At 44.2% G+C, this 13,454-nt stretch overlaps 1 protein-coding gene and 1 long non-coding RNA gene across 5 annotated transcripts in view; both read left to right on the top strand.

Annotated features, from left to right (window-relative positions):
- Positions 1 to 45: 45 nt before the first annotated feature.
- On the top strand, positions 46 to 6,565 carry LOC116429689 (uncharacterized). Its single transcript, XR_012999592.1, has 4 exons — positions 46 to 144; positions 215 to 423; positions 737 to 792; positions 857 to 6,565. It is a non-coding gene; the product is annotated as an uncharacterized LOC116429689 (long non-coding RNA).
- A 1,334-nt stretch (positions 6,566 to 7,899) lies between these two features.
- LOC116429783 (uncharacterized) overlaps positions 7,900 to 13,454 on the top strand; it is a 71,754-nt gene continuing 66,199 nt past the window's right edge. For all 4 annotated transcript variants that reach the window (XR_012999591.1, XM_076371717.1, XM_076371718.1 and 1 more), the window contains exon 1: positions 7,900 to 8,074. Coding sequence is in view for 3 of the 4 variants with exons in the window: in XM_076371717.1 (XP_076227832.1) it covers positions 8,054 to 8,074 (21 nt within the window). In the remaining variant the exon portion in view is untranslated. The remainder of the gene's footprint in view (positions 8,075 to 13,454) is intronic.

Raw genomic sequence — 13,454 nt, 5'->3', positions numbered from 1 at the left:
CGATAGTTATTTTGTTGCATGAACGAGACGCAGTCGCGTGTTAAGGGACCGGTGGCGATTTCCTGTGAGAGAAGGTATCGATAACACGAAGAAGCGTTCTTCGGGATCGCGTAAAAAGACCTATAACGATCCCGGAGTCGCCGAGTAAGCACACTGCCCCAATTTTCTAAATATATCCCCCTTCTGACTCTCTCATTCGACTGAATTCTCGCAGGTACTGCGCATCAAAAGATCTTGACTTCTCGATCATGAGTTTAATGTTTGTAAACAGTGCCGCTCTATCGGTCAAGCCGCGGAAGCTTGACCCTCCGCATGCGATCGTGTGGTATCGATGTCTCGGGGAACGAAAAATGGCGTCTTCCATTCAGAAGTAACGATTTAATTGTTTGATGGAAATCGGTGAAACGAATCAGACAGTAAACGGTGAGAAACAGACATTCGTCATTTTATTTGTTAATTGAACACTTACAATTAGCGAGTATCCCAATTTAGAATCAATGAAATTCTATTTCTAAATGTCTTCGAGCTGTGGTCACGCCAGATGATTCCATGCTTCGAAATATCTTTTTTTAGTGTTATGTCTTGTTTATCTCATCAATGATTTTACTGTACTTCTCACAATAGCTCGAACAATTTTACATATTTGTAAAATTTTATTTTGAAAATTAAAGCCTTCTTCGCAGGTTTGAAGACTCCACTGCGATATCACACGTAACGATCTCTTCAAATTTAGCAGGATTGAAACCCGACAACCGAAATTCAGGATACGATCACTATCATTACAGAGTGAAGGTAACGTAGATGTCCTCCAACATCCGAATCATCCGATTAATTACGATCAATACTGTATGATCAGGTCATACCCATTGCTACTCTAAAATTATGCCGGTCGATCGAGTCAGGAAGAAGGCAACAGGTGGATCCTAGAACGGTCGCTAGAAATCTGTTACTAATGATCGGACAGCTGGAGTCGAGACCGAGAGTTTTGAATTACCTCCTCGGTCGATTTATTTAAAGAGTGGATCGGTTCCGCGGGTTTCGAGCCCGCGTCGCTCATCCGTGGGGGTTACAGGGTATCGACGTGCGGAATTTAGGTCGCCGGTGATCATTAACTTGCACCGTTCCGGGCACAATACAATCACCGAGAATACCCTGTCGACCATAAACAATGGGATCTGGCCTGAATCAAACGATATAAATCGGGATTGCGTTGGGAGTGGACACGCAACCGTAATACCCGGCTCGCGCGTTCCTGTACAACGAGGATCGGTCGCACGTGCCAAGGAAAAATTCTGTAAGCTTGCACGAAATCGGGGAAACTTGAAACGCGATCGTTACATCGTCACTCTGCACCATCGTCGTCTTATCGAATTTATTGTCGTTCTATTTTCTCATCGGTTATTTTAAATGATCTGGATTCTTCGTGGGAGAAACTTCATTCCTCTCCGTCGAGAAACTAGAATGGCTGTTGTCACCGCTTCTCCAGATTTCCTCCGGCCTTTCGATTCGTTTCAGACAATTTTCAAGCAAACATAATATTGTTCTCAATCGTTTGTTATATGCCCTATAGGAAATATTTGCGGGTAATGATTCGAGGTGGAAAGAATTCGGAATTTGGCAATCGGCGCTAACGTTTGACTAATAAAGGTAACGCCGATGAGTAATATCGGTATCAAAGAATCGGATTTGAAAATGTGGAACGCGCAAGGAGCAACCGATAGGCGCGCAAAAGCGACTTCTGTCTGCTGAATGTTGAGTCACTGTCCGAAATCGCCCGGAAAGATCTTTGGCTAAAGCTTTTCAGCGTTGCAGAGAGAAACTCAAGATGACTAATCCGCTCTATTCCTGTCCGAACGATATACACTTGTATCCAATGGGAAAGTGGGCTAAAACGTATGAAATATCAATCCCTCCTCAGTCACGCGTTGAACTCTCCGCGACGAGTTCTTAATTTTCAGTTCGGTTTTCTTCAAGTTTTCTGTTTCTCGCGTTATCACGGCAGTAACATGAATTGAGAAACCCATATTTGTTCAGTCTTTGTAATAGTATTTTATTTATATTTCTCTGCAAATCAATTCCTCATTTTCGAAATATTCTCTTATTCCCTTTATACACAAATACAATAATATTAATTAACTTCTTACCCTTATCGACATTTCCATCGATCAACAAATAACACAGCTGGTTCATAATATTTCAGTATCAGCCTTGAAACGATTCATCTCTACAGTTCATTTCACATTCCCCAAATCAATCTTGCAAATACGGATGCCCGATTTCTTTTTCATTTATTTTACGTTCCATACGCTCGACCATCCTCGTCACTGGAAGCTGAAAGTTTAAATACCGAAACATGGATACGTGTTCTGTATTCGTTCTGTTCGTAATTCGTTGCAAACGCAGCGTCCCAGTCAGCACAATGACGAAGAACCATCGTCCCAAGTGGATCCGATATGAAATCGGAACTGATCGTGCCGGAGCGAGACGAGTCCGCTCGCTAACGGCGCGAGTCGCTGCCGCTCGTCGATATTTTTATTGCTTGTCCGACGAGTATTTATACGCCGGTGCTTCTATATCGGGAACGAAAATATTTCTAGGTGGATCCGTGGAGACTGAACCGATGCAACGTCGCGCGACGCTCGCCGGCAGACGTTGCCTTCCGCGATTCCGACAAGCACGATTGAGATTTATCGGTGACACCGTCGCCCGACCACGGTTCATTTTCACTGCCACCAGGGGATTCGACACGATTTGTCAGAGTCGTTGCCTGATTCCGGCTTCAAACTCGTTCCGAGAGACGAGGATTAGGGCGGACGTTGAAGAATCGACGACGCGCGCACGTTTAAACGCGCAACAATGTTTCCTTATTGATCCTTTCTCGGTCGTTCGAGTACCAGAAAACAAACTACGCGCGGCTAGGAAATCGTAAAGGGAAACATAAATGGCTGACAGGCTTCCTGGAACTTTTGTTTGATTTCTACGATTTTTTTTTAAACTTCCCGGCGTCTTTCGTGTGGCGCCATCGACGGCGAAACCTCCAATCCGAGTCATTCGGCGCGTGTACTCAGTCTGTCGATAATGGACTGATTCTTTGGTAACACAGATTTGTCGACTGGTTCTGAGACAGAGAAAACTCGCTGATTTCTAATTGGTTTCCGCTGCACCTCGAAAGGTGGCAGCACGAAATCGGATTCGCGTGACCGCGTCAACTATGCTTTTAAATTTGTTGGTCAGGATGAAGCTGTTTTTATTAAGAATGTTTTTGAATTCAAGAATTTTTATAGGCTGTCCAGTTATTAAAAATAAAGTTCTTTAATTATAGTGGACACATTTATTCCATGAAAATGTTACTGGCAAATTTTATGCGATTAAAATAAAGTGGACATTCCATTCTCTTTCAAAAGCTATATATTCGTTTTCACTGTTTTTTCACTTATTCTTGTGCTCCAAGTATTTTCTTCTTTCTTCGCAAACGCTTTGACTTTGTACTAGCAACTTGTCGGCAAGAGAATCTTCTCGACGAGCCTGTCGAGGCTTCCTTAACAAAATGGCTTTCAAAGAAGTTATTACTCCTAGTCCGAGAGAAGCTGTTCTTTGCTTATTCCATGAGAAAACATGCTCTATAATCTAATGAGGTCAGTATTCTCAAGATGAAATGTCCTTCCCCCCCAATAAAAATGCTTATACGGATACCTTCTATCTTAAAACCTTGACAGTATTCGTACTTCGAAAACTACTATTTCCGTCTGTCTGACTCTGGACATCACATTCTACTTTCGAAACAAATATACGTAGCGATTAACAGAATTATATTCTACGATCATTGATAGCATTACGATTTATTATACAACCATTATGACGATATAAAATTATCCTTCCATTAAATTGTCCGTCCTATAACGCTGCAAATAGAGGCAAAAAATATATTTTGAAATTCATTCACGACATGTCCACCCTAGACAAAACTCCCTCAGCATGCTTCCACGTCGAGTAACCGTCAGCAGGATAGGAAGCGGATTCAATTAACCAGACCCTCATTCGCGAACGTTTACAACCAAAGGAATAATTCAACAGCCCAGAGACTTTCTTAAGACACTAGACATCTTGCTCCCCTCGTTACCAGCGGCGGATTAATAACCGTTTCTTCTTCGTAGTTCAATTTTTTCACATTATGCATCAGCTAATGATGCTTCGAGTACACGTCCTCCTCCTTCTCCCCCGCCCTCCCAGTCTGTCGCCGTTCCAGCGATTCGGTTTCGCGTCTAGAAACACTCGAACTCTTCGTAATTAGCTTACCGTTCGTAATCCAAGCCGGTTTCCCCTTATCGGTGAAACGAAACGTCCGCAGTTGTCTCGAAGTTGAACAATCCGCGTCGTTTTAACCCTCCACAGGGCGGGTGGGTTTGTTTCAATCTGATCCACCCTTTGCACTATGAGATTACCTCTGACAAATTCAATCAAGATTAAACCAGGATAGAATTAACGGTAACTTAAATCAGACTTGACCGAAAACGAAATAAAAAAACAATTACAACGCAAAGGATAAGCAAATACAATTCCCATATCGAGATCATTCGTTTATTAACAATATAGCAATGAATAATTTCAAAAAGTGAATTTTTGAACATTTAAATACTCAGATACATAACCAACTGTATTGCAAAATATTCTGCCTACCGTGTTTTCCTTCTTCTGCCACACACGTCAGCCTACCTTCAGCTAAAAATCAACTTTACGTCACACTCTAAACCTCTATTACCTCGACATGTTTGTACACTTACGTAAGTAAAGGGGTATATCCCCGTTAACTGTAAACGAATGAAAAATTACATCAGACTATCATACAAAAGCGATTTATTAAAGGGTAAAGTGATAAGTTTATGGGTTCATCGAATCCAATCCTTACATCGGATGGTTAATTCGCCCCCGTTTACTTCCAGACGGGGTGTAGGGTGGCGGGCGAGGGTTGTTCGCGGTAACAATGGCGATTTCGTCGTCTTTATTTCGCCGTTTCGGCCCTCTTTCCCCGGCTCGGTCCTCTTTATCCGTCTAACCGAGCGCGTCCCGCGACTGGATCTCTCTTTCCCTATTCGAAGGAGAACGCCGACCTCCCCTTCGTCGATGCCGCCGCCACCGGGTGGAGTTTCCGTTTTCGAGGAGTTCTGCGGGGATCGCACAAAGAGAGACCCGTCCAGAGAATCCAGTTGCCAGAAACGGGTACCCGTTGCAACACTGGCCTCATTTCCTGGACAAAGACGGTAGTTTTGCCAGTAGTTTGTCCCCGCCCCGTCGGATTCCTACGCGGAATCCCCCGGAGAATTCTGGGACCGCCGTATCCGACGCTTACCGACTGAATATTATACGCCTCCACGAGTATCGCGGCTTCTGACGTCGACGTATAGCATATCCGGTTAACGTAGTTTTCATTACCGTACGAGCTGAGGAATTGTACTCCGGGGAGTCGAAGGATGACTATTCTTTACACATTAATCACTTTCCGCGAATGTCTAGCAATGTTTTCAAATTTAAAGCTTCGTAAAGAATAGAGGACGTTTTAAACGAAGGATAACGAAATCGTTTAATATTAGGTTTACGGGATACATCAATTTGACGCATATTGCACTTTATAAAGGTTATTCGGCGAATGATTAAATCGACTTTGATTGAAACAATTACACGAGTGTATATTTTCATTGTCTATCTTCTAATCTCTGATTTGCAATGTCGGAATCAACGAACATCAATTTTTCTAGGGACAATAGAACAAGCTGCACAATAAACGCTCGTAAACGTAATGTTAAATAATCGCAATAAGTATATATCCTGTGATTTGACTATCGAGAGAATAACAGAAAATGGAGGAAAAAGACGAAGAAGTTAAAAAAACTGGCGTAACTGAGACAAATGAGAGATAAGCAGTATTGGTGATATCTTGTTTCGCAATAGTCCCTAGTTACTTAAATACCTATCAAAGATATTCATTTGATTGTAATCGTTTTTGAACGGTTTCATCGTCTTCTTTTTTAGCTGAACGTTCCATTTAAAGCCTCGGATATTAAATTAAACTCTCCGAGAGGATTGCGATATTATTATAGAGTTAATTAATGGTATCACGGAGAAAGTTAAACTGCTCAGACTAGAAGTACCTTTTCTTCTTGTTACTCATTAGAAGCGCAATCGGTTCGCAATTCCCTCGATATTCTAAAGAACAATTTATCGTCTTGGAAATCCTCTCCGGGTACGAGCGTTCACCCTCAAAGCGGTCACGAGGATCGGTTCCCTTGAAAATATTCTACCGAGGAATAATTCTCCATCTGCTCTCGAAATCTTCCACCGTCTCCGCCGTCTGTTTCTCTCTTCCTCCGTGCCTTTAAAGAATAAGTCCATCTCTTGAAACGTTCCTTCAAAGTATAACTTTCCCGATACCTTTAAACAAGCCATTTGATAGGAAATCGAAACCCTCAGAAAGGAGAATCGTATTGAAAACTATCAAAAAGGTAAACTCTACATTCGAAGTATCCCATCCCTTTTATTCACGTCCCAGCCCATCGGTAAACGATAAGGTATCCTCAAAGAAGATCATCGGGCGTTTCTTGCTACGTTCGACTATACTTTCTAAAACACAAACGTATGTAGCAGATACAGTTACTATAAGAAGTAAATTATGAAATGTAACAAAGGTTTCTACCTCAGAAAATATTCAATTTTCTCATTTTACAATCGTGCTTTTACCTTGGAAACAACGAAACCATCTGGATAACAAAAAATAATTCTATCTAGTAGCAATGCATAAGAATTCCTCACCAGTCCCTTCAGCATTTATAGTCCCTTTATTTACGAAACCCTGTTTCCTACGAAATGCTTCAAATTCGGAAAATCCAAGCATCTATTCATTGATGCGCGCGATTTACTTCACGAAGAATCAAGCTGGGATCTAGGGATGTGCGGGTACTCGAAACTTACTAGTTCTAAACTATTCTTTTGAAAACTTGACCCGACCCAACTCGAATAATCTCAGTCCGATCCATATGCCAGGTGGCCAAAATGCTCTCGCAAACATTTTTTAGTATCAGATCCGCCATCGATTCCCGGTAACGGAAACAAATTCGAGCGCGAGACTCTCGGGGCCCTCGCGGATCGGCTTCCCTTCGAAGGCCGCGTTGTTCGGCCGTTCGCGGCGTTGGGCGGGCACGGAAGCTGCGTGGAGCCGGCGGCACGGTGCGGACGTAAAGCTATTCTTAAAATAGGGCTCGACTGAACGAAGCGAATGAACGAGAGACGCCGATACGCGGGGATGGTGGGCGGGCGACGCGGGCGGTTCGCGGCCGATTGGCGGGACGAGGACGGAGAACTGTCGCCGGAACGGGAGCGAAGGGAAGAGATCGGAAGAGGCGCGAAGAGAAGCGAAGAGAAGAGACGGCGAAGACGGAGAAAAGAGAGAGGGAACGCGGCGTGCCTCGCGGGTCGCCGGCTCTTCAGGGTCCGAGCTTCGTCCGAAACGAAGCGCCTCCGTAGCGCTCTCTTCCTTCTTCTCTTATGAGACCGTGCCGCCGGGGACGACGCTTCGCCGAGCCGTTCGTTCCTCGATCGGTTCGCCACGTTTGACCTCGAGAAACTTTGCTTTTCGCCGATCCATCGGCTCTGTCTCCTATCCTCGTCCTCCTGCTCTTCTTCCTCTTGCCTTCCTTCTTCGTTTTCATCTTCATCTTTTTCTTCTTCTTCTTCTTCTTCTTCTTCTCTTCTTCTTCTTCTCTTCTTCTTCTTCTTCTTCTTCTTCTTCTTCTTCTTCTTCTTCTTCTTCTTCTTCTTCTGCTATCTTCTCGACTCGAACCGGTGCCCCGCGATCGGTTTACGTGGCCGCGGTCCAGGTGGTGGTGACAGTGTTGGTGAATCTGGTGCTGGTGGGTGATCCGCGTAGTGCTCGTCCATGGTGGTGGTGACGGTGGTTGATGGTGGTTGGTGAACACGGCTGGAGGAAAGAGACCGGAGGCATTCGCCCTCCGCTCTCGGGGTCCTTTCGCTTTCGCGCGAGGTGGGGACCGAACGTTCCATCATGGCGTCTTACAGGGGCTATGTAAGTGTTTCGGGAAAGGGTGATTGTTCTTCGACGATATTTTCGCGTTCGATCGGATCAGGTGCGGGGAGTCTGGTGGAACACGGGATTCGCGGTCGGTGCGGATGCAAGTTACGCCGCGATTTTGAGCCCGCTTAATTGGGAATTTCGTTTCGTCCGGTGGGACAACCGAACCCTTGTTTACGCGTCTGCACAGGCCCGCTGCATGGTGTCTTCATTAAAACGGTGCAACACGGGGAAGTTATAATTGGTGGCTTGTGTGAGACAGATTTTCGCGAAGCTTTAGAAAGAGAACGGCATATTGAATTTACTTTGTCGCACTTTTGTTCTAATTCGATACATCTTCTCAAGTAAATGGAACAATAGTCACACAAATAGTCAGTAAATAATAGGTTAATTGATATTTGCTACGCCAATGATTAAACCTTCAGTTGAAGTTAATAGATACTAGTGTTCTTGAAAGATTCTTGACAATCAAGTAATCCCTGCGAGGCTAGTCACGAAACGAATCGCAAGACAGAAAACTAATGTGTTTGCACATCTAATAATTACCACTGTAAATTAATAACACTATAAAATAAATTACTACAAAATAAGATTATCACTCTTACATCAATAATTAAAAGCTTCCACAACACAATAAACCAGTGTCATACTTTAGAACCCGGAAATTCCAAAGGCGAACTAAAGCCGTTCTGCCCGGTACTTCGTGTCCGTTAAAAATTCCTGTGAGCGTAGCACGCGTGCAGCGTGGCCAGCACAAGAAACTCCGTGTTCCGGTGCGGCAGCTACCGCAGCCCTTCATTCGGCCGAGTAAAAATCTCGGTCACGCCGGAGATAAACGTAATTTCCATTCGACCGATGGAATCGATGCTGGTCGCGATACGGCCGACGCCCGCGATATTTAACCACGTGCCTCCAGCAAGAGCGCATCGCGGGACACGCGCGATCGGGCCGGCGCATAATGGACGTCGACGATTTGCATTCGCGTATGCAACGGCGTGCAAAAGTGACACCGCTATCTCGCATCTCGGCGACGCGAGCTACCGGCACGGCACGACGCACCTCATTCGTCGTTTCTTGCTCGTTATCGCGAAAAATTGACCGCCTCAACACTTTACCTACCGGCTTACTGGAATGAAGACGCGTCGCTAATACCAACGACGTGTTACTGTGATTTATTTAGTAGGGGGTAATTTTAAAATACTACAAATTGCGTATAGACAGTTTATAATACGATCACCAATGTTTCAACTATAATACAATTGATGCTACGTTAATTTAATCGACATGCATCAAGAAGTTTTGGCCGATTAGCGTTGGTATTGTACGCTATGCCATCAAAAACTCGATAACAGTAGAATCCCCTATAACGTAATTAAAATATTCCGTTACCTTGGCTTCACATTTAGGAACTTCGTGCGAAATTCCTCTTTTGAATACTGGTTTAACTTGTGTTAAGTTAGTCCTTTGTTTATATAAATTTCTTATGGAAAATATCACTGTCATAGATATTTTTCGATGACTTTTTACATCGCGTTATAGATTGCTGTATTTGGATTCTAGCAAATAACGTGTTAATAAGTCTCCATCGATATAGGATCTAACGACCGTTCTCCGATCGGACATAATAGTCGAGGAGCCGCAAAGTCTGACGCGCCACCGCCGCTGCCCGTTTGACCGCGCGAGAACCAGCAGCGGAACGGATCAGGCTTCTCGATGACCCGCTTAAACGAACGCCGGGCTAGATGACGTTCGTTATTTACTTATGGACACCAATGATGCTATTAACCCCCTTGTCTTCGCTGCGCACGTATGTAGAACGATGGAACACGCCGTTCGCCTCTTCGATTTCTGCAGCTTTGATCGCGCGAGTCTGGCTGAAAGCCAGACCGGTGTCTACATCACAAAATTACCCTTCTGTGACGATGGAAGATTTAGACTCTCTTCAGATGGTTTGAACATTTTTCACACTTTCCTTAGTTTCATGTTTCCTATGTTTTCAGTGGGGAAATATGTCGCGTTGGCCGCATTAGGTTTATATAGCCCCCTGCACTCGACAGGTGACTCTCAGTCACCACATGATTCGATGCAACCAGACTATAAAGTCTTATAAACAATATCAAGCTTCGTATAACGCATCCACAAGTGAAATATTGAAATAACTTTGTTCCTTAATTTATAATCCCCGAAAATCTACGTACACGAAGGGTTATCCTCAACCGAAACTCCAAGAAAATGCGAAATTGTCTTCGATCGAACAAATGTATCGAATGCATTTCGGTATACGTAGAAAAGAAAGCTTACATCCGAGCTGTGGAGGACAAAACAGAGTACAACACTGTCGATGCGTAGAGTGCACTGGACCACGCTGGAACCGGTAAACAGCGGACAGCGTAAATTGCAAAATCCCCCATCACGAAAGCCGCGGGGATCTCAGCCGGTGTCCGTGTAAGCTGCAACAACAAACAACAATCGTATCGGTCGAGAGCATCCGAAATCGATTAATCCGACGCGAGGATGCAACGATCAAGCCTGTAGCCGTTGTCGTTCGCGTGCACACGCGATACGGGCGTTTCTTAGGCATACCGGCCGCGCGCGTCGCAGCCATTATTCCGCCAGGTCGAAACGAAACAGGGGTTACACGAGAATTTCGAGTGGATTTCGCTCCTTCGTCACAGCGGATGGCCCCTGGTCGTTACTCCCCGCGCATAATCCGAGCGCCGGTCCGCCGGGCTCCGGTGTAATTATGCAATGTAAATGAAGTCCATTAACGTTATCGTCCAAAGGCTGGCGGCGCACGCGAGCTTCTGTTTCGTGCGGGCCACGTTCGCTGTTTACAAAATACTGAGAATTTAAGACCGCCTCGCGGTTACCTCGCTGACTGGCTGAGACGAGCGAGTGGTCCCCTCCCATGGCAGCTGATTTTCGCGGAGATCGTTCGCACGTGTTATAGGTACTCCGTGGATCGAACGAATTTAGCTCTACGAGTTTAATCGGACCGATTGTATCCTTTTTCTTGCTTTCCTCGCTTCGCTGTGTTTCGAGTTGCATTTTTACTCGGAAGAAAGATTGTGCAGTAATTTGAGAATATACGTTTCATTAAATAAGCATTAGATTGTATATTGTGCAAGAGAATACGGTAATTTATAAGAATTATTATTTTCCTGGTTTCTAGATTCTCACTCTTTAACACAATAACACGTGAATACGTAAAATTGCATATCCTCGAATTAATCTATATTGCAATTTTCGAATGTCCAAGTGCTTGCCATCTCATGGTACCAGACGCAATAACAAGTTGTTTTAAATATAAAGAGTCGATCAAGCGATTCCACGATGAAATTTTTCAAAATCCAAAATCTGGGGTTAACCGATTTAGCCGACAAGAGGCTCAGGTTACAAAAGTAGTCGGAAAGTAATAAATCAACAGGGAAGGTATAGAGGATTGCGGCAGCAAACCCCTAGATAAGGACCAGTGGTCGGACAGTGTCCAACTCGGAGACAGCGGCGCAGCGACCGGGTCCAGATAATAATATAGATCGGCTGGTAGCGGGCCGGGAGGTAAACATTTACCCAAAGAGCTCGGACTCGCCGGCTACGAGGCACGAATACCCAGCCGGCTGTGCACCTCTCGGAACCGCGTTCGAACGCTAGCCTCAGGTCGCCAGTTGCCGTGGCCAGCAAAATTAGCCTGGGCCTTTCCCAGACGACGTCTGCCTGGCGGCAGTGCGCTCGTGTAAACTCTAACCGCTGTCTATGCCACGAATATGCACACCCGCGCCGCGAAACAAACCGTTGCATACGGGGTGTCATAGAATTATCGACAGGGACCTGTGACAAGACGATAGGCGAAAACAGAAGAATTCTCGGCGCGCGTCCCTCGCCAACGGAAACGCGAATCGCAATGGAATTATTTCAGCTCGGCGTCTGCCTTATTTAGAAACGCTCCGGCGGAATGCCCTGGGGCGGAGTGAACGAAAGGGTTTTCGGAAACGGCGCGTTCGAATAGAAAAATTAACGATTTGAACTGTAGTTTATCTGTGAGTAGTAACGCCTTGTCTTATAATAAGATGTGAGACTCGCGATGAAGATTTTAAACAGGATTTAACAAATGTAAATATTACTCCATGTTTGTGAATTGAAATTGAATATTATTTGTTTATTATCGATTATTATACAATAGAGGAAATATAGTCATAGGATATACCTAAAGTTTTTCTTTTTTTTCAGTGAATTGTTAATGTCAAAGTAGTTGTGTCGATCATAGAAAAATAAATCATAGCGGTTAAAGAGATTCTGAAAAAGTGGTGATACTGTTTTTGAATTTGATTAGTTATTGTTAACCACACATTAGTGAGAATGAAATAATCTTTTTAGTTTAATTTTCACTAATGAAACTCTTTATGAATTTGATATAACTGAAAAGATAACAGTAAGAAAAACACTCAGCTCGAATACGCTTCGTACATGCCGTAAATTCATTAAAATATTTGTCGTCCGTTCAATAGTGTCCTTCAACCTGTACATCCATAAGTCTACAACACTGTGTACACCGTGTGTCGGGTTTCAAAGGGAGCTGACGGATTCCCGATTCTCAGCGCCCGAGGTTTTCGCAAAGAAGCCCGATAAAGGATATCTCAAGCCTGTTCAGACGAGGGCAGCTTTAAGGAAACTCCCAAGGGAGCAGAATTTTTCTCCTCCCCCGGCGTCCAATAGGGTTCCTCCGAGTCGTCTTCGGCAGGGTTTGGTCTAGAGGTGTAGGATATCTTCGCCCCCGTCGGTCTCTGGCAAGCGAGAAGAGCTCAGAAAAGGATTTCCGTGGACGGGGAATGTTAATGCGCCACTCGATTGTGATTCGATTCGGCATTCCCCGGGTTGAATCGTATCTGCAGGTCCGTGGTGTTCGAATTTATCGGATACCGCTTTGATCTGGGGATTTGTTTACTAATTTGCCCCCCCTCCGAATCAACTCGTTTCTAATCTGCTCGTCGGATTTCCCGAAGTTTACGAAGTGACCCTGTCTCTTCGAGGAGAGAGTAAGTAGTATAATGTAGGTGAATCCTTTGAAAAAGGGAAGTATCGACGGTCTGACGTCATAATGCGTCCGTGAATTCTGCTTGAAAATAATGTCGGAGTAGAATCGATTGTGGTTGATTCCATTAAAGTGTCAGGAAAGTGTTTAATAAATCAGTTGATGAGAAAATAACATCGAGTTTATTGATGACAAAATGAATTTTGTATGATAGTATTATATTATTTAATTACTTGTGAGCTTCTTAAGTTTTAGTTTAAATGATTAAGTGCTTTTATCTTAGAGAAGAATGATCGGCGTGCACGTTAATATTAGTGAACCGGGGTGAAGAATAAATAGAACAGT

The sequence above is a fragment of the Nomia melanderi genome, chromosome 10 (assembly GCF_051020985.1).
Source record: "Nomia melanderi isolate GNS246 chromosome 10, iyNomMela1, whole genome shotgun sequence".
Lineage (NCBI taxonomy): Eukaryota > Metazoa > Arthropoda > Insecta > Hymenoptera > Halictidae > Nomia > Nomia melanderi.
Note: the sequence above shows the minus strand (reverse complement) of the source record. Positions and strands in the feature narration are given on the sequence as shown.